This window comes from Argiope bruennichi, chromosome 5, assembly GCF_947563725.1.
Source record: "Argiope bruennichi chromosome 5, qqArgBrue1.1, whole genome shotgun sequence".
Lineage (NCBI taxonomy): Eukaryota > Metazoa > Arthropoda > Arachnida > Araneae > Araneidae > Argiope > Argiope bruennichi.
The window spans coordinates 33041713-33068001 of NC_079155.1; the positions used below are offsets into that span (position 1 = coordinate 33041713).

A 26289-nucleotide genomic window follows, 5' to 3' on the forward strand; every position below is an offset into this window, starting at 1 on the left:
ATTTCTTAGGTTCCCTTATTATGTTCTACAACACATCGTTGCATTTTTAAATGTTACTAAACTTTTTTAAGTGATTAAATACATTTGTTTAAGAAGAAAACTTCTTTTTAGTGTAGTAAATAAAATTTAGTGCCGAAATAAAAATTGGAATAATTCAGTAAATACTTTTTATATATAATCTTGTAAACTTATTTTCATTCTTTTAAAGTAAAACTTAATGGTAAAAGTTCTTTAAATATATCTCCCGCCATTTATTGCCGCATATGTATGTTCTGTAATCAACAAAAGCAGCCGGCTTCCAAAATCGTCTGCTGCAGGTCGCTGTTTGTTTTCATTCCATTTGGCGCGTCAACCGGCATATCTGTGTTAGAGCAAAGCTAGTTTTGGTTAAACTATAATCAGGTAAACTTACACTCACTTCGGTTTAATAATATTTTTCTTTATGGAAGTAGAATTTAGGATGATATGATTCATTTATAATCTTGCTCAAATGCTTTATAAATTGCTTGCACGTTTTTATTAAAAATTTTGAGGTGTAAAAGAAGAATGAGACCATATTTTTCGAATTAATTGATTTTATAAATGCACATTAATAATTTTATTTTATTTAAAAGGTGATTTTTAATAAATTTGAAATATTTCAGCCAATGAACATATTTTTTGATAGCTAGCAATTTTTGATTGATTAATCTCACTCTAAATTACAAAGAATTTATGATAGTTTTGATATGATATTTCTATATTTTTTAAAATTGTAAAAATTAACTCAAAAGGTTTTGAATCATTTGCTATCTCTGGTTTTTTTCCCCCCATTAGATTAAAATACTTGATTGCTCAGATTTGCTTAAAAAAATAATAAAATTTGATTTTCAGTGAAGTGTGATCATTTAAAACATTTATTTTTTGTATATTTATTTAGAAGTGTAAGAGATTATTATACATTTTTTAAGATCATAATATATCAGGATCTGATTTGATAATATCTACCTTTGTCGGATTAATGGTTGCTGAAATTTTTAATTAAATATTTTATGTAACTTAATATTAATGGTTTCAGCAAGATACTTTAAGCTTCACATTTTGATAGATATGCAATTTATACTATTTTGGGAAACTTTGTGCCTTTCTGTTCATTTTACTATATATTTCCTTTACTTTGTCAGCTTCTATAGAATTTGTAAAAAATGAATGCACTTTGCAATTTCTAGCTTTTTAACAATGTAACTTAATTTCTAACCTAAAACAATGTAATATATAGTATTTTTCTTTATGATAGTAGTATTTTAATCTTTAAGCTTCGGGAACCCAAACTCATAAAAGTTACTTTGAATACGGGCATTCAGTGAGGAAAGCTAGAAGATGCTTTCTCTTTCTTTTAAAGAAGATTCTTGGAAATAACATTTCCGATATCGACCACCTGTAGTGATGTCCTCTCTGTCGTAACTACGGTTGCTTTTTTTGCGGCCTTTACCATGTCTAAACCCTAGAAAAAGCTTTTATCGCAATTTTTTTTCTTTTTTCCGCGAAACATTGGTTTACTATTCTGTAGGAGAAAGTATTAAATATTATGACATTAAATAAAATGTAAATAGGATAACTGCTGTATTGTTATTTAGCACATTAAACAAAATTTTATCAATTTTTCAATTATATTTGTAATTAAATAAATATCTCAATCATTACTGAAGCTGTAAATTTAATTCTTATAAAACTTGAACACATTATTGAAAATTTTATTTTGTTATTCTTCTAACTAATCTATTTTGATAAAATGTTATGATTTATATATCATGCATAAAGATCCTAATAGTTTAAATTTCCTTTTTAAAAATATTCTCGTTTCTTTATGCATAACATAGATAACAATCACCTGTTGTTTTGTAGATTAAAATATCTTTAAATGTTTTAGTATTAATATATTGTGCTCACAGAAATCGAATATAATTTTTATTCCTAACATATTTTGAAGGGTTTTTAATATAATTACTAATAACGTTTTCCTATTCTATTGTCGATTCTTACAATTTATTTATAGTGATTTTTTTTTTCTTTGCTGTGAATCTCAATTCCTCATTGCAGTGTAGTATTTTTGAAAACTAAGCTCAATTTTGTAGACAATAAATACCTGAATTATAAAAAAAAAATTATTTTTCTGCAGAAAAATTTACTAATAAGTAGGTAATCTCCAGATTTAAGACAATTAATTTTTAAAAAGTAGGATTACATATGGTTTACTTAGAATTTGATACATAAGATAACATTGTGATTATGCTGAAAAGTAGTTAGCAAAAACTTAAAAAAAATTTTTAAACAATATATCAAGCATTCTAAATGACCAGCATTCGTTATTAAATACAAGTATTTTTACTAGCAGCTGATTTAGATTATCTTTTTAAAATTAAATTTGGAATTCCTGACTTTTTTATGCAGCTACTTTATTTTATTTCAATACAAATATTTCTGGAATAATTTAAGTGTCTAGTAACTTCTCAGTGGATTGAAATGAAGGTATAAAGATTTTAATATTTCTCTTTTGATATAGAAAAACTACTCTAATTATTATTTTTGATAGATTTTTAACAACCTCCTTCAATACTTTGAATTATAACTTTTAATGATTGATTAATTATAAATTATTAAATCAATCAATTTCATAAATTATGAAAAATGATGGTGAAACTGACAGCTTTTTAAAACCAAATGTATTTTTCAAAATCAAAACTAAAATGTATTTTTAGCTGGAATGTATCCAGTTCATGTATTAAAATTTGAAACTGAAAAAAATTGTAGGTTTTTGTAATACTGTGTTAGACTAATGCATTAGTAACTGGGAAGTATATACAGTGGGTAAAAAAAGTATTGGCAATTGCCTTAATTTATTCATATTGACAAATAAATAAAATGTTATGCAATTTTAGCTGTCATAATTAAATACAAGACATCTTAGATATATAAAAATAGTAAAACTTATTTTAATTTGCATTTTCTACAACTTTTTCTTTCAAAATCGAAAATTTGCATGCCAAAAAAATATGCTATGCAAATTTTGCTAAAAAAAATTGCTATGCAAATTTTGTTACATTGAAGCCACGTGTTTCGACTGATGAGAAACTCTACCTGTATAAAGTCTGCAAAACTACTCCAAAAGTGTCTATGCATTATTTTGCGATTATTGCAGTGAAATGACTTCAAAATCGAAGGAAGGGGATATTAGTGTTAAAATCATGATTATTAGGCTCAGAAATGAAGGTTTACCTTATCGTGCTGTAGGAGTGCAGTTGAATATAAGTTCATTTACTGTCAGAAGTGTTGTAAAAAAGTTCAGGGAAACAGGATCAACGGAAAATAAGACTAGAAGTGGACGACTTTGAATATTTTCTACAAGAGAAAAACATGCCATTATTAACAAGGTTAAGAAAAATCCTAAAATAAGTGCACCCCAGATAGCTAGAGATGTTGCTTTCACTTCGCAAAAGACTTTCAGTGTACAGACTGTACGGAATGTTTTACATGCGGGACGTTACTATGGAAGGGCAGCTAGAAAGAAACCATTCATCTCGCAATTAAATAGGAGAAAGAGGTTAGATTTCGCAAAATCCCACGTTGATTTATCCGAAGAGTTTTGGAACACGGTTATTTTTTCCGACGAATCAAAGTTTAACATTTTCGGCAGTGATGGACGACGATATATGTGGAGGAGGCCAAATACTGAATTGGAAGAGCAACATTTAACTGGTACTGTAAAACATGGTGGAGGCAGTGTCTTAGTTTGGGGCTGTATGGCAGCTAATAGAGTTGCCAACCTGTATTTTATTGATGGTATTATGACAACACATACATACATTGACATTTTCCGCCATAACTTAAAAATCAGTGCCCAAAATCTTGGCTTGGGAACGTCATTCGTTTTTCAACAAGACAATGACCCCAATCATACAGCGAATCTCACCCGTGAATGGCTACTCTACAATGCTCCTCGCCAGTTAAAAACCATACCTCAATCGCCTGACATCAATCCAATTGAAAATTTATGGCACCTGCTGGATCTAGAAATCAGGAAACATAAAATTTCAAGTAAAGATGACCTCGAACGTTTACTCTTGCAAGAGCGGCACAAAATTCCCAACAGTACAACAAAGACCTTAGTTTCCTCTATGAGAAATAGATTACAAGCTGTTATAGATGCAGAAGGTATGCATACAAAGTACTAAACATATACTGATTTTGTTTTTGCTCATAATTTTGTCAATTTTATAATTTTGCCAATACTTTTTTTATCATGTAAATTTTGGTTTTTCTCGTAGATTTTGACTTAAAAAATATTTAAATGAAAATTTCGTTATATTTGTTTGTCTTTTCTTCTTCTGTAATCGCTATGTTTAAATAAAATTTGTAAACATACTTTGTTATCAAATATGATCATTTATAGGCCATTGCCAATTCTTTTTTTATCCACTGTATGCTCAAGGTTCCAGTAGGGGTAGAAGACAAAACAAAGTGTTTTGTCACTTTTCAATGTAAAATATAATGACAGTGAAAAAAATAAAAAAACATCCGGAGGTTCCATTTAGTTTTTCTGCATCATTTGTGACGAATGGGAGCAAAAAAGTAACAATTTGTCTAGGGTGCCGATTATCTTCATAATACTATTCCGCCAGAAATGAAACTTCAAATAATTCTTCTTGTTCAAATGATTAGTAAATTCTTTCAAGTAAATTCTTGGTTCAAACATTTAGACAAATAGATGGGCCCAACTATAACCATATATTATTCTAAAGTTGCAAAATTATATTAGGTTAAAATATTAAGGAATTTATAAAGTTACAGAATTAAGAAACAGGGGAAAAGATGAAAGTTTACAACAAGTATTTCCCACAAATGAAACTATGGAAACTCATTCCATACCTCTCAGGAATGTTACTTAAAATAATTGCCGCCAAAGCAGGGTTTACAAGACTTATTAGTGCCAACAATGATTATAACAACTGTTGGGCGAAATCTCCCGACCCTAAGGTATGTGAATGAAGAAAAGGGATTTTACAAGGCAATTAGGGTTCAGCTGGAAAGTTCAAGTAGGGGAATGAAATTCAAACTCTTGTTGCTCGTACAGCAGTTGTACTGAGCCGAAAGGAAAGGTAAAAAAAAAAAATCTGGTACAACAGTTGTACCAGCCGTAAGCTAGAGGTTAAATATAAATTAAAATCTTTTACAGATTCTTCCCATAATTGAGAAAATATGATGCTTTCTTTCTTCTGCAATCAAGAAGTCTGCTTCAGGTCTGCTATGCAATAATGATTTTTGATTGCTTACAAAAATCTGATTGTTTATGCCTATCAGAAAACTTACAATTATAAAACAGACAATTTTTGATAATGGAAAATTTAAGCATCAACTTTTATTTAAAAATCCAAATTTGAATATGAAAACTTTCTCGGTGTATAAACATTTATCGAAGAACTAGCTAATTACAGTAGATTTTAGTGTTTAAGAATGAAAATCGAAGATTTAACTCCTGAGCCTAAAATCAAATTTGATAGACTCGGGCAGTATGTAATTATAAATTATCTTTATTACAAAATAAACTTATGAGCCATTACCGTGGCTTCAACTTAAGCAGAGAATAATAAAGACAGGTACCAAAGGATAGCAAAGTAGCTTTGAAATAATATCTAAAGAATGCATGAACACAAGAAATACAAAATGCATGCCTTAATTACATATTGGGCGTCACAACCAATCTGAGGTTTAATGTATAAATTATGAACATGCATTTCAATTATAGCTCAGTTGATGTCTCTTTCTAAGAATGTCTTTGAAGAAAGAGATGATTTAATTCTGTTTTTGTGGACAAAAAACTACCTTTGATTTTGAGTCCCTGGGATTTTTGTATTAGGTGGGCTCATAAAGTTAATATTACTAAATTATGAAATTTACTTAAATATATTATTTCTTATTGTAGAGATGTCGAAAAAGAGCAAAAGGAGCAAGGAAAAGACTGAAGAGTATACTGTTGAAAAAATACTTGACAAGCGAATAACTGCTGGAAAAACAGAATACTTTTTAAAATGGCATGGGTATCCCGAGTGAGTATTATGTGTTATTAAACTAAAACTTTTATGAGTCGATAATGATTAATAACAAGGAAAAAAATTGATCTTTTATAGAAAATAAAATAAGTTTATTTTTGAATGTTGTGGAATAAAACTGTATGGATAAACTAACAATTATCTGAATATATTAAATACTAGCCGCCTTTGGCGACCAGCCGGTTTGCCAATCTTATTGCATGTTAAAATTTTAATAATTAAATATATTATAGAACTCCCATTTTAGTTGCTTCTTCATGAAAATATTTTAAAACTTCAAATTTTAATAGTCATATAATTCACTCATAATATTATAAAGGCCTTCAGCCATAATATAATATGTATCTCTCTAATTTTCTATTAGCTTTATACTTTAGAATTTATACTTTAAATTAAAGTAGAAGTGATTTAACTGCAATAAATATAATAATATTTTTTTTTTACTGGAACGAAGCATTTTTTTTAAGTATGAGTACTGAAAATAGAGTCGCTGAGTATTTAAACCTTATGGGCACTAAAGAATATTTTTCTTAATTTAAATAATATCTCAAGAAGTTTTTAACAAAATTTTCTCAGAATCATCATGAACAGACCGATTAATTAACAATGTTTAGTTTTAAATGCATCAAACACTAAAAAAATAAGCAGAATAGTTTGAAATAATCTGTCCTTCAAAACCAAGTCCGTATCCGTTGTCAACAATCAGAACACAATGCGCAAGCGTGAATTTTCAACACCAATTATGGTAACGCAAATGCGTGAATTTTCTATGCCAGTTGGGGTAACATTATGCAGATTAGAAATTTTTAATTTCCTTTATTCTGTTTTATTTTAATTCAAAAGTACTTCAGAATGAATCTGTAAGATCGATTAATTAACAATGTTTAACTTTAAATGCATCAAACATTAAGAAAATAAACAGAATCCTTTGAAATAATCGGTTGAAAATATGTTAAGTTTAACCTAATTAGCTAACTAATATATTTTTAAAGAAAAAAAAAATGAAATTTTTATTCTTTAAGGTTTAGATTTTATTAATTTTGATAACAATTTTTGCTTTTTCTCTTTTTGCGAACCTTGCAGACATTTTTTTCCCCCATAAAAAATCCTTCTATACATATAGAAGCTTGTCCTGATTGACTGAGCAACATATAGCACAAAACATTGAAGTTAGGAACATGAAATTTAACAGAAAGTTACTTCTTGGGTGTTTTAGACCTACTAAGAACAGTTTTTTCAAAATTTTAATAAAAAAAACAATAAGAGAATTTTAACGTGTTTCCGCCATAACTTCAAAGTTTATTATCATACAAAAGTTATTTATACATCATTTTAAAAATTTTAGGAAGTGACTTTCCAATTATACGAACTTTGGGTACTTTTCCGTTAGCCGGGTGCAAGTGAAAAATCGCCAAATAATGTAGAATTCTGCCAAGTTTCTTACACCAAATTCACATTTGGTTCACAATTGGCGACATTTGCGCCCGGTATGATATATCATATCGGACCATATCATATCATATATCTTGCTGGCCATATTGTAACCCTGAAAGGAATGATCATTGGAGAGAAGTATACAGAAGATTCATCCTGTGATGCAAACTTTGTTTCCTGCAAGAAATGGAATTTTCCAGGAAGATAATTCAATCTCTAGAAATCTCTATTCAATCTTTAGAAATGCATAAATGGTTCAGAGATACAGTTGCTTCAGCTATTTCGGCTCCTACAGTTTTGACTGTTTAAATGTCCGAGAGGTCGGACATTTTGTGCTTCTGACAAAAATCCAAGACATACACATCTTCACTAAAGCCTAACTCATATTACTATGATGTTTGTTTTTTATATTTAAAAGAAACAGATAGCTAAGATTAAGAATGCACTATGTAAGTATTAAAGTATAAATGTCACTTTTATTTAGAGATTTTACCTCTACCTTGGCCTGCATATTCCCCTGATCTCAATATAAACAAATGATTATAGTCAGTTTTAGAGTACTCAACCCAGAATCAAAATCCTTTACTGACAGCTTTCCTGGAACTTTTACAATATCTCCTTGAAGAATGGTACAATATTCTTCTAAGCACTATTCAGCACTTGTATGATTTGATTCCCAGTCAAATTGAAGTTACATTCCAAACATGGCCCTACAATGTATTAATAATGATTCTAGTATTTGTGTGTAATGTTTCTATTATTTTGCTACTCTTAAAAATATAGTTTTTTAAAAATTCATTTGTATTTATATTTATTTAACTTATAAAAAATAATAAATATGTTAATTAAATTAGTAAAATACATTCTAGTTTTTTTTCTAAAAGATAAGTCAAAACTAGACTAGATTTTAGGAATAATATCAATGTGATCAAATGTTATTAAATAAAGTTTAATAATTATTTAAACATTATATGAAAGTTTTAAAGTTCTGATGTAAGAGTTAATGATATTACAGACAAAGAGTTAAAATAGATTAGTAGATAGATAAAATAGATAAAGTAATAGATTAAAACAGTAAATGGAGTGGTTTTTATATTATGACCAGGAATTGCAGAATTTGCAAGTTCTTTCCAATTTGAATTGATCCAGTGACTTTAGATGCTTATGTGGATATGAATTGACAATATTAATAGTAACTTATTGTAACTTGTAATTAATTTTATAGTTCAGAGAACACTTGGGAACCAGAAGAAAATTTGGATTGCCCTGAAATCATAGCAGAATTTGAAAGACAGTTCAACAGAAAAGATAGAAGATCATCAATTGAAGGGAAACGCAGGACTGATTCTTCTGATCTGTCTTCAAGAATGACAGTAAAAAAAAAGCATGAGGTATGAAAGTTATCTATAAAATGAATTTTTAAACCTTTATCTTGAAGGGTTTTAATCTGTTCTCATACTCTATTTTTATGTTTGAATTTACTGCTTTTATAAATTAACTTTGCTGCAACTCTATTTTTTAAAATATTACTAAATTTTCCCAAAGATGGTTTTTGTTATGTTTTTTTTTTTTTTTTTTTTTTTTTTGCAGTAGATTTTAAGAAACAATTTTACTCAATAGCGTAAACTCATATAATAAACTTTGCTGTCTATGGAAAAACTGCTCGAATACAAAAGTTAATGTTTGAATATGCTTTTTTTTTGTTCATCATATCTGTTTTTTGAAAATTATTGAAAGCAACTTGTGAAGTTAATAAATTTATATGCTTAATTGTTTTGCTGATTATTACATGTAGTATTTCCTATATATTATTTGTCTATTTACATATACTTCAGAATAAAATTTATTATATAAGAAGAATTCTTTAATTCTCTCTTATTTAAGAATTTTAAATGTAACTCATTTGTATCTGTTGAAGTTCAGGTTCCATTCAGAAGTTATTTTATGTCTTACAAAAAGTGATAATATGATTTCCCGAGTAAAACTTCAGAACTTTGCTGTAATTCATTTTTTGAATAATGCCAGTTTTAAAGCTGTGCGAAGATTAGTGTCCCATTAAGGAAATAGTATCAAAACATGATTTGCATTATTTTAGATCAATAATTTTCAGGATACATAATACTTAATGAAAGGGAAGCTACTCTCATGTCATCTAATTTTTACTTGATAGTAATTGTATGCAGGTACTTATGTATTAACGCAACCAGGCCAAAATTCGTATAAATCGCCAAATTTGGCGACCCTAATTCTTACTCAACTTGTACAAATTTGGCGACTAATTCTTACTCGAACTTACAAATTGCGCCAACCTGGTTGCGATAATACGTAAGTACCTGTATGCAACAATGTATTGTTGTATGTATGTAACAATGTAATTGTTGTGTTACTAGTATTTAATTGTATGGTATGTGTTACACAGCACCACTGAATATTTTTTCTCTATGGATTCCAAAATCAAATTAGAACCATGCATTTGATATGTGATTAATGAGCATGAAACTATTCCATATCTGACACCTAAATTGAGAGTTGGGTGTTTTTTTAGATTTGATATAATTTTTGCAATATTATAAGTTTGCAAATGTTATGTATGTTTTATAATATGCTTTCTTTGATTTATTTGCATAATATGGTTTAAATACTTTTCTTTAATAGTAATTTAATATTTTATGTTTTTGAAAAACAAGAATTACATAAATTACTCAATTTTGATTTCATATATATCATATTTCACCCTCCCACTTTATAATTTATTAAAAATTGGTTATCTTCTGATCAATAAAACTTCAAGTCTTGATTTTACTCATTTTAAATTGTTGAAATTTTTTTTATTCCCATAACAATTTCCTATTTCTTTTATTCCCACAACAACCTGCTTCTTTCTTTACCCATAAACAATTTATTAAGATAATGCTTGTGCTTAAATCTGAAATATTCTTTTAAATATATGTAGTTTCTTTATAGTAATGACTATCCTGAACTATTAATTTTTAAATATATTTTATTTTAAGAGCAAATTAGAAAAGTTTGCAGGAACACTGGCTTTATTTAAATATTTTAATTGATTGCATGCTGAAACTTATATGCTGGCTTATATATAAATTGACACCGTGCAATTTATAGGAGGAAAAAAGAGGCTTTGATCGCAATCTGGAGCCAGATAAAATCATTGGTGCTACAGATACTGCTGGAGAATTGATGTTTTTGATCAAATGGTAATTATTTATTATTTTAATATAGTTATTAGGAGTCTTATGCTATGTATTAATTACTGATTGCAAAATTTTTAAAATTTAAAGCTGCCATCAAATTTTTTGATACAATATTTTTTATTTCATAATTATATCACTGATTGTTATATATGTCTGTGTATAAGCCTGCAATTTTGGAACTTTTTCTGAAACTAGATAGAAGAAGCTATATATGCATCTGCTAATCTTGTAAAATACTGGCTTTTTCCATTAGCATCCAGTATAAGTGATGATTTACCAAATGTGGCACTTTTTATTTCTGTGTGTGTCGTTGCCAAAATGATTCTTGTGTTTGCTAGTTGGTTTTGGAGAAATGCTGTACAGACATGCTGTTAGAATTTTCTGCGAATATTATCACCTATAGTTTGAAATTTGCCATATAAGAATTTCCCTTTTCATTCATGTAAAAAAATGTAAAGTCACAGAAAATAAGATTAGCATGGATACTACATATTATATACAAGACAGCAAATGGATAGGGAAATGTGCTAGCTATAGATAGGGTTGCCAGAATTAAAGCTTATCATGTTGTGTTTGATATTTTACTTTGCAGTGACTTGATTGGAAAATATTCCAACAATTTTACTATCTTGATGATGATATTTTCACCTTAATTGTAATATGTTTGCAAATAATAAGATTTAAAAAAAAGTATATTTCGATTTAATTTTATTTTGAAGTTTAAGTTACAAAGTTTGTTTACATTGTTGTAGGGAGGGTGCACTTATGGCTAATGTTTGGAAATATATGATACTAGCTTTTACTGTGACTTAGTTCGCATGGAAATTTTGATGTGTATGTATGAGAATTGATGGTCTGATCAGCACTCGGCAGTGTCTGTCTAAAATCGCCTGCGAGCAAAACGACAACGCCGCCCATCACTGTCTGATTGCCGCGGATTCCTGCAGGCTGCGGTTTTAAGCCTCTAATGCATGCCTGTGCGACATTGTGCACTCGTCCCAAATTATTAACTTGTCACTGTTTTTGGTGATATTGCATGTTGGGTATTTTCACTTCCAAGATTAAGCTGCAATTTGAAAACAGAATGTTCAGTCTGGCCGCCGTTAAGCAAAGTTGCAGCAATGTCCGAGGAAGATACAGCCAGAGCTATATTGCAGTCCTTTCAGAGTTGGGCTAGCAGGAGATTCAGCAAAAATGTCTTACCTGTACCCTCTGGTGCGTTGAGAAAGAATAATTTTCATTTCTGCATTCTGCATTTCTTCAAAATTTATTTCACTAAATAACATGCCCCAGCTACAGTAAATAATGGCTCAAATGTTTAATGGGAAAAAAAGTAGTTTTTAATTTTATTTTTATGATTACTAAATAGTTTAATTCAAATGTAGTGCATACATGTAAGATAAGGCCTTTTATGATTAAAAAATGGCAAATATTTCAAATGATCTTGACTATATTTAACATTTTGGGATCTCTTTAATTGAGTAGTTTGCATTTTTCTATTAAGTCTGTTAAATTAAGTTCCGAAGTCACCCATAACCATTATTGAGGGAAAGTGATGATGAATATACATCCACATTTCTGCAAAAATTTAGTAAAAAAAGAGGATTTTTCTGTTTAATGGAATATAATATTTCATTTATTCTGCTAATTTATCATTTTCTAATAAACCCATTTCAAAATCTAATTCTCTTGAATATGTTTAGAGTCAAAACAATTATGAAAATTGAAGCTGATAAAATGAACACTCTGAGTAATCTGTCTAGACAAAACTATTTTAACATATATATAATAAATAAATAAAGATCTAATAATAATTTTTTTTTTTGTATTTTGTTATTTATAAAATTCTGAACTGTGTCTATTCATTAATTTTCAAAATTTATTTTCTATGTTATAGGAAAGGATGTGATGAAGCTGATCTTGTTTCATCAAAGATTGCAAATGTCAAATGCCCTCAAGTTGTAATTAGATTTTACGAGGAACGATTAATTTGGCATCCAAACAATAGCTGTGAAGGCGAGCAGAGCGAAGCTGGAAATAAGAGCCAGGCTTGATTATTATATTTTTTTCACAGATTTTATCAAACAATTATTGTCATCATGTAAATATTCATTTTGAAATGTTGTTCAACAAGTTTACTTTTTTGTTATGTATGTGTTATTCATTTTGAATTTAACAAAAAAAATGTTGATGTACAAATGATGCTCATAAAACTGAACTCATGTTTTTTGTTGTTGCATTTAAAAAAAAACCATAGCTTCGGAATTCACAATGTTTGTTAGATGTAGTAATAATAAATTTATATTTATTGTTTTGAATATCTTAAGTTTATATGGACCAAATGCGTTCAGATTATGTATCTAGTCTGTAATAATTAGTTACATACTTTATTCCTAGATTTTAATTTTGTATTTCTGGCTTATAATTTACTTTAATTATTATTTCTCAAAGTATTAATATTCTAAGTCAAGTAAATGTGTAAAGCATAGATGTTTTCAGAAATTCAAAGCAATTCATTTTTATATGATGCATCTTTCACTTTTAAATATTATCATTTTATCCAGTTTTAGACAAGACTTAAAGTATGTCCTATTTTTTCCAATTGTTGAATGTTCAAATGCCATCTGTTTAGAAATTCATTATTATTATTATTATCATGAATGTCATTTTTTTTTCCATTTATTAGCAGCTCTTTTATAATTTTTATATTCCAATAAAAGCATTTAACTGTTTGAAAATAATTGTCTTTATTCTTTTATTTTATCTGCCTAATTTGGAGACAAAACAGATAGAACCCCACTTGTGGTGAAAAAAAATTATTGTACAGTCATGCTGTACTAAAAACTTGTAAACATTTTAAAGGGAGAAACAATTTATTAGGTAACTTATTCTTGAAATGAAGTGAAATATGATAATTTGTATTTGGGAACAACTTATTTCTTAAAAATTTCCCTTGCAAGTATTTTGAATGACATTTTAATTGTTCTAGACTTTTAATAATTCTTTTATAATCTTTTAAATTATATTCGTTAAGTTTTTTTCTTTTTCCATTTGAATATGCTCTAAAAGCTGAAAAGTAAAAACATGAAATATTTAATAAAATCGTAATGGCTCTTTTTTTTGTTTTTGTTGTCTTGAAAATTGTTTCACAACCCAAGTTACTTTGTTTAATTTATCATTTGTAAGAATTGGCTATTAATGATAACAAAACAAACTACTGATGAGTTCTGGTGAAAGTGATATAGAATGTGCAGATTAAATTTTTGGGTTTCTCAACTTTTATATATATATATCCATGATTTGATGAGAATTTAGAATCTTGACTGAATCTATTGTGTGATCCTTTGTGTTTTTCCTCTTTTTGGTGACTAATCTCTGGCATGCGGTTAATACTATCCGAAAATCGAATTTACGTTTTCCCAACCGCTTAAAACAAAAATTTGACACAAACTATATTTGTTGTCACAAAATCAGTTGCCAAATTTGGTGTATTTAGTCATTGCGATTTTGAATTATCGCGTTTAAATGTTTCTGAAATGCAGACTGATAGACGATGAATCCCTTGTTGGATTTCTCTAAAAATTTGAAAATTGTTAAGATTATAGACGTTAAATCTGTTTCTCGAATTTTATTCTTCTAATTCTTTTCCTTTGATAGATATCGTGTTATTATATATTCGAACAGCCGGATAAACAGATTTCTTTTAAACGGATTTTGCTCACAATTTGAAAGAAATTTTCAATTCTGTTATAAAAATCTATACCAAATTTCCTCCGTCTAGCTCATAGTATGTTTGATTTATCTTTGTCACAGAGAGACGGACATTTTCCAAAGATATGTTTTTCGAACTCAAGAAGGTCTAAAACGTGGAGATTCATTAAAATACTGTTGTCTGTCCAACATGTAATGTCGGAATGTCCAAATTTCAATGCTCAGTGTTTGCTATTTTTTCAAAATGTGAATACTCCATTATCTTTCTTGTAAAACACCAAATGCTCATATTTTTGCATACTTGAAGTCTATCAAATTTTATGCTCTCTCTCTTTCTCTCTCTCTCTCTATATATATATATATATAATGATATTTTAAACTCTTAATTTAAACCAAATTAATTTCCAAAGTTTTATCTTAATTTAGCCCATAGTAATTTCATTCTCTTATTTCCTGATACAATTCCACTTTCTGTTTAATTATTTCATCTGAAGCTGTGCAAAAATGCATGCGTGTGAGTGAAAATCCCATTTTATATAAGACTAGTGATCATTTGTTTCGTCCCTTCTTTTTTACTTCTGCTTTTGTGCTGCACTGCTCTACTTGTAAATAATCATGCCTGTCTCCATATATTTACATTTTGTGCATGAGAAAGTAAAAAGTAATGCTTCTGAATTATTTTATACTAAGAATTTGATATGTACCTGAAAGCAACAGTTTTAAGGCTTCTAATTAATTTTAATGCATTTAGAAAATTACTTTATACTTAATTGATGACACTATACCTTTTTCATTACCTTTCAAGATTATTCTCAATGATCCTGTTCATTAAAAATCATTTTTCAAAATTTTAATTAGACTTTTAATTAAAAACATTTTTACATTTTGTTAACATTTTTACATTTTGTTTATAATTTCAAAGAATTATTATCACACAAAAATCACTTGTACAATTATTTTAAAATTCAGCAAATAAACCTTTGAATAATACCAATTTATTTCATCATAAATTAATTTTCTACTTTCAGTAATGTTTGAAAAATATTTATCACATGAATTCTTTTCATTGTTTTGGATATTGAATTTCTACTCATGCGCGCTATTTAGGTTATAATTTTGTGCGTTGTGTGTGTGGCTTCTAATGAGGAATAAACTGAAATAAAGATTGTAGAATCGAGCCTAAAACATTTTCATGTTACTATGTTCCAAATTAAAAGCTCGATTTTCTTCTATACGAAGTATTCAAACACACACACACAGAATATTTTAATGGTTAAAAAATTCGAATTCGAAATTTTGTCGAGTATCTACGAATCAGTCCGAAGCTCACAGTTTTGACATTAAGTTTGTCTGTGAATACGATAACTTAAAAACACTTTAAGGCAGGCGGATGAAATTTGGTACGGAATCTTTACATCAAAATTGTAGTTGGTTTAAGTGAGAATGATGACAATAAAACATAAAGAGCTAACTGTATAAAGTGAATGCCACAGATATTTAACATCCAAAGTGTAAATCCACAGGAAATTTAAGACCAGATCTCTCTAGGTGATGATTATCTGCCAGTCTGTAAATTTCTTATGAATGCTAACCGATAATTCCAAGACTCAGTGACTTGAATAAATGAAATAATTCTCTATATGATCTTGTTAACAAAATCGTAATTCTATGATAAATTTTAGTTTCAATTGGTCCATGAAAAAACGTTCAAAATGCATATTCTGTTTATATACATATGCGCTTGCGCGCGCACACACACATATTGTACTATGGAATACAACATTTTGTAAGTGCGGAATTCTGAAAATAAAAACTTGTGCACTTTTTGGGTTTCTCCGTCTTGCAGAATATCTACAATTTTTATGCTCGAGAAAGAGAGCGGTAACATCTTTATTAGGGAATAGCAAAGTTTTCTGGAAACTATTCCACTTTTGCATTAAATAGTCCAGTACTGTATTTTTTTTTTTTTTTAATTATCGAATAGTTGGAGCATTTAATCCTTAAACAAAAACAGTGAATCGAAAGTTGCCTTTTAAATAAATCAGGTAAAATAAGAACAGAACGCGGTTTGTTTTGTAATGCATATTTATTGTTTCAATTCAGCGGAAGTTTAGATGTGAATTGTAATCGAATTATCATTAAAACTGCTATTATATATTTTTATAAAAGTACATAAAACTGCAATTTTTGTGGTTTAAATTCTTGAACCGGCTGTCCATAAAAAGGTATTAAGCTCGCTCCCGAGTATGTTACTATATCAGGGTGGGAATGGGTGTTGGAAGTTAAGACGTGAGGTTTGCGCTTTTTTTAAAAAAAGTTATTAATTGGGGAGGAAAAAGTTAAATTAGAAAGTTGTAGCTATTAAAAAGAACTATAAAATAAGCTGTCGAGGGTTATGATAGCTGGGTTAAGCCTGGAGAAAATTTGAGAAAAGTGCAAATTTAAGAAAATGTTATAATTTTTTTTTTCAAAATTTGAGCTGGACTTTTAGAATTCCAATTAAATTAATACTCAGAAGGAAATAACTAGTAAAAATGCATGCAATTTGATGTATGCAATATTGATTTTATTGATGATGTATGCTATTTGATTATGCAATACCTTTTTGTTACTTTCTCATATGCGTAGTATAGAGAAATAATCATGAAAAAATTCGAACACGATTTTGACGAATCTCCACGTTTTAGACCTCCCAGAATTTGGAAATCGTCCGTCTATCTGAGACAAATATAACCCTAAACCGCTTTCAGCTAGATGGCTGAAAATTGGAATACGGTCTTTACACCAAATTTACAGATTTCTATCAAATTTTGAGTAAAATCTGTTCAAGGATGTTTATCCGTCTGACTGTTCGGATATAAGTTAACACAATAATTATAATACGAAGAGAGACAGATACATAAAATTAGATACACAGATTTAACATGTATAATGCCAAATGTACCTGCCAAATTTTGAGCCAAATCCAACGTGGTGGTTGACTGTCTGTCGGTTAGTATTTTCAGAAATACGTAAACGCTATAATTCAAAAATACAATGACGTAAATTTATCAAATTTGGTATGGGATTTTGTGACTTGAAATGTAGTTCTGCGTCAAATTTTTATTTTTATCGATTGGGGAAAAAGGGTCTAAAATACAAATTCGATTTTTGAATATTGTTAACGCATGTGAGGGATTAATCGCCAAAGATGACACGAGGGATTCAGTAAAAATGCTAAATTCACGCTAAAAGTTAATATTGTACGCCATTGCTTTGTAAAGCGTTCTTTGGCATGACAAGTTTATAAGAGGATATGCGAGAAAAGTTTGGAGAGACCACCCCCTCAGGTTTTTTTTTTTTTTTTTTGAAAAACTGATTTTGTTGGAAAAAAAAAAGGAATGTCAATACATATAAGAACTTCTCTATCAGTCAGAATACAAGGACCGAAAACAAAATAATTCTGTTCTTAATATATTAATGTAAGATATCAAATGATATGACACTAATGGCCAATTTTATATATTACAAAAATATCTAGCTCTTGTAGCAGCCTTTAGGAGAACAAAACTGCAGGGAAAAAAAGGACCAGGAATTTTTTTGTTGAATGATTGAAACCATTTAGTAGAAATAATTATATCTCACTTCAATGACTAAATCTTATTTTTTAATTTTTATTCAAACAGAAAATCAGAAATTTTAAATACGAATAAAAGTAAAAATAATTAATCAAGATTTTGATAGTGTTGAATTTGAATCAATATTATTTCTGTTGTTTATGAAATGCCAAATATTTTCCATCCATTAATCGATTATTCCTAATATATTTTACCGATTCCCATTAAAAATATCGTTCGTTCTTATTGATAAACTATAAAGACTTAATGATAGAGAGAAATCAATAAAGGAATATAATCTAATTTAGAATTGCATGAAGAATATAGATTGTGTACATACAAGTAGGCTTAGATTATTATGAGTTATCGAAAATTAACGCTGCTTGATTTCTTGTGTTTACTGTCTAAGGGTCGATCAATATACAAACACGTGCAATCATTTAAACAAAGAAAAAGAAATGAGCTTAGCAATAAGGAACATTAAAATTGTGCTTAAAAATATTATGGAGGTCGCAGTGCTAAATAATACCTTGAATAATGACTCCCTTGACTTTTTTTTAAATAGGATTATACAAGTATCATTAAATACAGAAAGTCAAAATTAATATGACTAATTTATTCTATTAATTTTGTGTATTTTAAATTGATTGAATAGTGCAGTAGGAAATTGGGGAGCTATCTAATATCTTATCTAAAAAATGATCTTAATATAAGATATAATATGGAAATCTAATGTAAAATTCGAAATTAAAATATGGAAATCTAATGTATCAAAGACATTGTATGTTAGAATCTGCAATTAAAAGGATGATTTGAAACATTGCAGTAATGATTTAATTTTCGCGTCAGCAGTGAAAAGAAAATTTTGAAATTGCTGAAGAAAAGTCTGAATTTTGCGACAAACAAGACATTCGATAAACCTCTTGCACTTCAAATAACGTCTGTGGTGAAATAAGATTTGCCGATATTTCACAAGAAGAAATGGCAACATCTCTGAATAGTGTTTCTATGGCAACGCGCTTACGGCGATCAAATTATACGTTTTTAGTAGATGGAATACGATGTTGTTAACTTTCTTCTAGTAAATGTACCTTGCAAATAAATTTTTTTATTTTTTCCGCTTGTTTTATTGCATATGTTAACGAAAAAAACTCGCTTGATACTGAAGCCCGTTCTTAGATATCAATTTCATTCTGAGTTCAGTTTCCTGAAAAGGTTGCTTCTATCTGTTCACTTTTTTTTTGGTTAAAAAATATTGCAATAAATATGCTATTCGACGAACCTCCTGTGCTTCAAATTACATCTTCCACTTGGAACCAATATGAATATTATATTGACAAGTTATCATTTCGCAAAATGATGAAACCGTTAAGATTTATTTTTCTTTTCAACTGTATTGATATTCTGAATGATTCTGGAATCTTGAATAAGATACTTGCAGCAACTCATTTCGTATTGTGGATTACAGACACAATAACAAAGTTTCTTTGTGTTGGACTGTTTACCATAGATATAACGTTTTTTACTTTAGTATCAAGATCGTTGTCCTTGATTGCATGGTTGCTAATTTATCAAAGAAAAAAGGAAGTTAGACGCATTCTTGCTGAAATTCAGGATTTGAAGAGTTCCAAAAGGTCTAGATGTTCCGAAATGGGTTTAAAGATTTCAGTTGGATTACTTTTCGTCAGTATTTTTATTCAGAGCTTTTATAGTATAGTGAATACTTTAAACAAAGCCCACACACAAAATAACAGTAGCAGTAGACAAGATACATGCTTATCCATACGAATGAATACACTATTAAACTCGAGCCAAGAAAAGGCAGCAATAACTTTTTTCTCTGTTTTACTAAATTACTATTCTGACTGGAATATTCAATATACTGTTGCAGTTTTGTATTGTTTTTGTTGCCGTGAAGCTGAAAAAGTAATATTAACTATTAATTTCAAGAATTATCATTCAAATTACCGCAAGATGTGGTATCAATATTACCGAATTCGGATGTGCTTGAAGAAGATAGAAGAGGAACTTTCCTTGCCGATATTTATTTTCTTCACAAGGTCGTTCATGGAATTTTTTAGAATTCTCGCTTTTCTTCTTACAGTTAAAGTTAGAACTGATGATCCAGTTTTCAGTGTGGTTCTGTCATTATACTTAGGTGAGACTGTCATTATCTTCGTTGCTGTAATCTTGAAAGCGAATAATTTGTTAAAATGTTACAAGAAGTTGTGTACAAAGATGTTGACTTTTTCTGATGAAACACATTCGATAAATAATGATTTTGAAATGCACAGAAGAAGTGTCCAACTGATGAACGATAAAAGCAACAGTAGTCTTACTGCATGGGGCTTGTTCCATCTGACAAAGAGCTTATTTATTACCACTGCGGCATCTTTAATCAGCTATGGTGTTATAATTTATCAATTTCATTAACACTTTCACATCCGGTGACATCAATGAGGCGCCATTGGTTACCTGTCATTTTTTTGTCAGTGACATCAAATTGGTACCATTTGCATGGCTGTCATTATTTGCCGGGGACATCAAGATGATACCATTGACACGCAGGTTGATATTTACTGGTGATATCAAAGTGGTAGCACTGGCACGCCGATTATTATTTGTTGATGTCATCAACTGGTAAGCCAGTTATTACCTACAGGTGACATCAGTGTTGTGCCAGTGGTAAATTGATCGTTATTTGCGCTGACATCAACATAGTACCATTCTTATGTCACCTTCAAACGTCATATATGCTAATCATATCAAATGAGAAAAAAGCACAAATTTGATATGCACCTTTTGAAAAATTGCGTTATATTTGGAGGATTGGTATAACCTATATTTTGATTCAAGAATTTTGTTGAAATGGAATTATTTTATTTTAAAGAGAAGTTTAGTAAAAATATATTATAATTAAAATAAAATATATTTCAACTTTTTTTAAATAACCCCGATAAACTATATTTATTTGAATAAGTCGTTTTATAAAAGAGCAGCTAAGTTTTACTATGTTGTAAGGAATTTTGCGTTTTATAATGGTATATTTTAAAAACAACTTCGCAAAAAGTCCCAGCAACAAAGAAGAAAATTTTTGTGAACTGTGCGAACATGAAAGTGTTTATATCATTGTTAGTATATATTCGTTATTTACTTGAACAGATAAAAGCAACTTTATTCACCAGTACCAATCTTTTACATTATTAACTTTAAACTGCTAAATTATAATAAATAATGCCATATATCTGATTGGTAAAGATTTTGGAATGCACAAAAGAAATATCCAGCTAATGGATGATACAAAATAACATGAACCATACTCGATGGAGCTTGTTCACTCGATGAAGAATCAATTCATTGCCATGCAGCTTTTTTAATTATTAATCTTTTTATAATCTATCTATTTCCAGTGGCTGATTTAGACATTTTACGGGGCAATGAAGCGATGGATATAGAAATTTAAACTTTTACTAAACTCCTCCGTTTAGTTTCACATTTCAATATATTTTTGACACAATCAATATGTTAATGATAAATTTTAGATAAATTAATTATTTCAATGCCTTTTTGAGAATATATGTGTTTTTATTTACTTGTTTATTATGATTCATAACTGCATGTCAATCACGTTTGTACACAATTATATTTAAGGGGATGCTTGATGTTTATAAATACTGTGAACATAATGGGACAGAGAAGAATTTAGCAAATTATACATGATCAAGTGTTAATATTATATTGATATTTTATAATTCATAGAATTGGTATGTTTTACAAATATATTTGTTTTATGATTGGGATGGTAACATTTTTTAAATAGGAATGCTAGAAGGGTCCATCTTTCATGTAAACTTGGGCAGAAGAATATTCATTTATATAAATGCTAGTTTCTGTGTGCTATTTTTACTTTCTCGTATATATGGGTATATAGAAAGTAATCTTCAAATGCAGGTAAAATAGTTACATTTTAGATTTCCTTGAGTTTCGATAAACACGTTTTTGGAAAATGTCTGTCAGGCAGTCTGTCAATTATCTTTAATTCAAAAACGCTTCCACTGGATGGTTAAAATTTGGATACGCTTTTTACACCGAATTTACAGATTTTTATCAAATTTTGAGTAAAATATGCTCAGGAGAAGTCTGGCTGTTTATATAACTTAACACGATAATTACAAAACGAAAAGATCTGGATAAATAAAACTTGATACACAGATTTCATACCGATAGCGTAGACATCTCTCAAATGCTGAACCAAATCTAACAAGGCATTGACAGTCTGTCGGTTTGTACTTTAAGAAACATGCAAACGCGATAACTCAAACACACAATGACTTAAATGTATCAAAATGGACATGGGATATGTGATTACAAGTATAGTTCTGTGTCAAATCCTTGTTTCAATTGATAAAGAAAAACACGTCTAAAATATAAATCCGATGTTCGGATGCTATTAACGCATACCAGGGATTAATCGCCAAAAAAATTCGCCAAGTATGACACGATAAATTCAGTAAAAATGTTAATTTCACAGCAAAATTTAATATTTCTTAATTATTGTACGCCATTGCCATGTAAGGCGTTCTCTGGCATGACAAGTTTATTAGAGAGTAAGCGAGAAAGTTTTGGGGAGACCACTCAGGCTGGCTTTAGTGTGATGACAGTTATAAACAATAAAAGTTGTAATATAACAAAATATTGGTGTTCCTCTTTAACACGCGATGCTCTCTCTACATTATTCCAATGTGATCTTCTCCATGTCGCATGGCATTCACTATGTCACAGAGATATCGTGCAATATTTTATGCTAGAAGTGTTCACTTTCATAAAAAAAATTGTAAGAAATGATTTTTAATACTCATTTCATAATATTCAGTTCGGTAAATAAGAGCCAAATAGAAGGCAATCATAGAAAAATATGGAATTTGGTATTTATGATCCTCATATTAAATGTAGATGTTAGCTGCTTAAAATTTAGTTCATAATAAAGAATAAACCTATTTAAGAGAATTGCATTTTAATCCTTTGACTATAACAAAATATTTATTTTAATCAATTTCCGAAAAAATATTGAGACATATGAAAATGTCACATATAAATAAATACACGCGAAGCTGGAGAAAGTAAAAACGTTCTGTATCACAGTTACAGTTAAGCTGAAGAAATAATAATAATGCAGTAAATAAGGTAAGATCTGTAAAATAAAAATTATGCAGATTTTAGAGGTATGAGACGCGGGAGGATAGAACCTGGGACCTTTTGGTTAGCAGTCCAGTAACTAACCGATTTCACCAAAACAGCTGTTCGGGTAGAAGCGCTGCTACTGGCTTATATGCAATTCACCACAGTACTCTCCCTCCAGTGAGTCGAAGGGGAGACGAACGATACGGATGTTGAGTGGTGATATATTGAGTTATTATTATTAGTAGCTGTTGTCTTAATGGGCCTGTACCCAGTTTGAATAGCACCAAGCGTTATGGCAAGCGTTTTTTTTTTTGTGGGTGCTGATGCGCCAAGTGAGTCTGACGACTTTAGTTGCGGGTAGATGGCGCCACAACAGCTGTACAAAAGTTGAAGGTTCATCGTCTGAGGTCACCAATTTGGAGGTGAGGGACGCGCTAGGATAGAACCTGGGACCTTTTGGTTAGCAGTCCAATAACTAACCGATTTTACTTCTACCCGAACAGCTGTTTTACCAAAACAGCTGTTCGGGTAGAAGCGCTGTTACTGACTTATATGCAATTCATCACAAATTAAACAAGCAGTTAATGAATCAAAAAAGACTTTTTCAATTTTGTTATTGCCAATTTATATTATAATTGGAATCAAGGCTATAAAATAAACATACATAAGTAAGGATTAACCCGATTGATCCAAAAATATAATTTCTTCTGATCGGCACTATTTTCCAGACAGTAAAGTAAATGTCTTTCTCAATATTTAATGTCAGTCTTTGCAAGAGGGATGTCTCCGTAGGATTTGATAGGGCTCTCGCTGTAGTTATAAGGTTCTGCGAAGCTTCATTCACAGATACGGCTGAAACCATTGTTATGATGAAAGATAGAAAACTGGTGAAAGTATGATACACATTCGAACTATTGAAAAATAGGCTATCTTCAGTATGATTCGGATAATGTAAAAGATAATGCAGAAAAAAATACATAAACAATGAATTGAGGATATTCGTTAAAAATATTAAGAATGAAACTTTATCATCAATAGCTTCCACTTTGGATTTTATACAGGAGTAAATGTGTAAAAACTCATCGAGATTCAAACTGCTTTTTATGGATAGTTCTTTACGAAAGAATTTCAATTCGGACCTAATTTGCAAACAAATAGCGACATAGAATGCGGAAAATATATTCCTTGGCAATGCATATAAAACTGAATTTCCGATATAAATAAAATCGAATATAATGGTATTCGAATTTGATTTAGAGTTATCGAATTCCTTTTTGAGAGCAGATAAAATCTTAAAAGACACACGAATAACTTCTGCCAAGATGCTTGTAACAAGCCATATACATTCACAAGGCATCGTTTTATTATTCATTGAATTTGAAATCTTAAACTGCTTTGCTATCTTTCTGAAACTGTGCAATCTTGCGCATAGTGTCCAGCGGCATACGCCTAATAAAATGAAGAATATTACGTTAGTTACCATTAAAACTGCGGAATCATTTGATTCGAACGCGGAATAAATGAAGAGCGCTAATATAAAATTTAATATCATTAAGATATATTTCAGGTTTTTTCTGATAATGCTATCCTTTTGCTTCAAATGAGTGGAAAAAATTAGACTGATTTTGAAAAAGAGAAATATATAAGTGTAAATTTTTGGCATTTTAGACGACATTTTTTTTTTTTTTTAAATTTTTGGTTTACTTACATAAAATTATTTTTCTACATAAATTGTTATTGTTAATTTTGGAGATATCAATAAAATAAATTGCACACTAAAGCACTGTGTTTATTTCAGCGCCCATTTTTTAAAAATTTGTTGGAAAGAAAATTCAAAGTGCAGCAAAGAAAATAACTTTTATGTCTATTTACGGAGCCAGGATATCAGATCTTTATATCTTGGTGGTAAATATCCAGATTCCATGGATTTTTCTATGTATTAATTGAGTATCATACATTTCTGGTATAAAAATTATTGCACAAATATTTATATTCCAATTCTATTTTTTAAAAATTGTGAAAATATGTACTAGGTACAAAAATAAAATTTTCACCACCTTCAAATTCAAAAATTGTTTTTTTCAGTGATCTCAAAAGTGAAGAGATGTACTAGAAATTAAATTGATTTTGTGGACTCAAAATTTTTAATTTACGAGCATTATTATTGCTGAATAAGAAGTGATATTCAGATACTTTATAAGAGTAATTCCAAGTTAACATTTGAATTTTTATATACATTTATTTTTCAGTTTAGAGATGCTAGTACGATGGCGACGAGTTATGAAATCTTTCTGTCACCTTCCAGTCTCTGAAACTTTAGCTTTGAAAAGTTATTTCAGTAATTCTTGGTTTATTTTTGAGTATTTCCGTGGTTATTTTCTGTAATTCTTACTACTAAAAAAAGCTCTGAAAATTGTATAGATATTTTTCTCAAAATTTTATTCAATAAAATTATTTCTTGAAATCTTTTTTTCTTTATTAAATAGAATTATGTTCAAGTTTTCTTGTTTTTCTCTAATTCCTCTAACTGGCATGGGAAATATTTTTAAAGTTTCGGATGTAAGTGTTTTATAATTACCTTCTTTTATATAAGACTACATGAGAAATCATGAAAAGATCCATTTTAGTAGCATTAAGGTCTGTAAATATTGTCAATTTATTATTTTCGCACATAAATGAACGTTTGGCACAATATGGCTAAACTGGCCTTTATGCCATTAAATCAAGCAGAAATAGAAATAATGTCATTATTAGTGTAATAGAAACAGAAATTTTCTATTTAGTATAAGTCTCAATGAAAGAAGATATTCAATTATGTAGAAAAAGAGTAACCTTTCATAAAATATATTGATCATTTATTTCTCATTTGATAAACACAATTACCACTACTTAATAAAATAATATTTCAAAATATGGATTTTTGTAAAGGTGGATTTTTGATTTACATCAAATCTGATCATTGAAATTTTGAAATGTGTTATATTTTTGGCAGGGAAATATTTGTTACGGTAAGATGTGATAAACTATGGACAACCAGTGGCTTTAGGAAAGCAAAATAATATCATAATA

The 26289-nt window shown here is 29.2% G+C and overlaps 1 protein-coding gene across 1 annotated transcript; it reads left to right on the forward strand.

Moving 5' to 3' along the window:
• The first annotated feature begins 281 nt into the window (after positions 1–281).
• On the forward strand, positions 282–13352 carry LOC129969581 (chromobox protein homolog 1-like). Its single transcript, XM_056084216.1, has 5 exons — positions 282–402; positions 5960–6083; positions 8746–8911; positions 10644–10735; positions 12630–13352. Exons 2-5 carry the CDS (start codon positions 5962–5964, stop codon positions 12784–12786), a joined length of 537 nt encoding a protein of 178 aa, XP_055940191.1. The 5' UTR covers positions 282–402; positions 5960–5961; the 3' UTR covers positions 12787–13352.
• The last annotated feature ends 12937 nt before the right edge of the window (positions 13353–26289 follow it).

Coding starts and splice junctions, on each gene's coding strand:
- LOC129969581 (XM_056084216.1), top strand. CDS start 5,962: ATGTCGAAAAAGAGCAAAAGGAGCAAGGAAAAGACTGAAGAGTATACT. Junction 6,084..8,745: donor AAATGGCATGGGTATCCCGA/GTGAGTATTATG, acceptor TTAATTTTATAG/TTCAGAGAACACTTGGGAAC. Junction 8,912..10,643: donor CAGTAAAAAAAAAGCATGAG/GTATGAAAGTTA, acceptor TGCAATTTATAG/GAGGAAAAAAGAGGCTTTGA.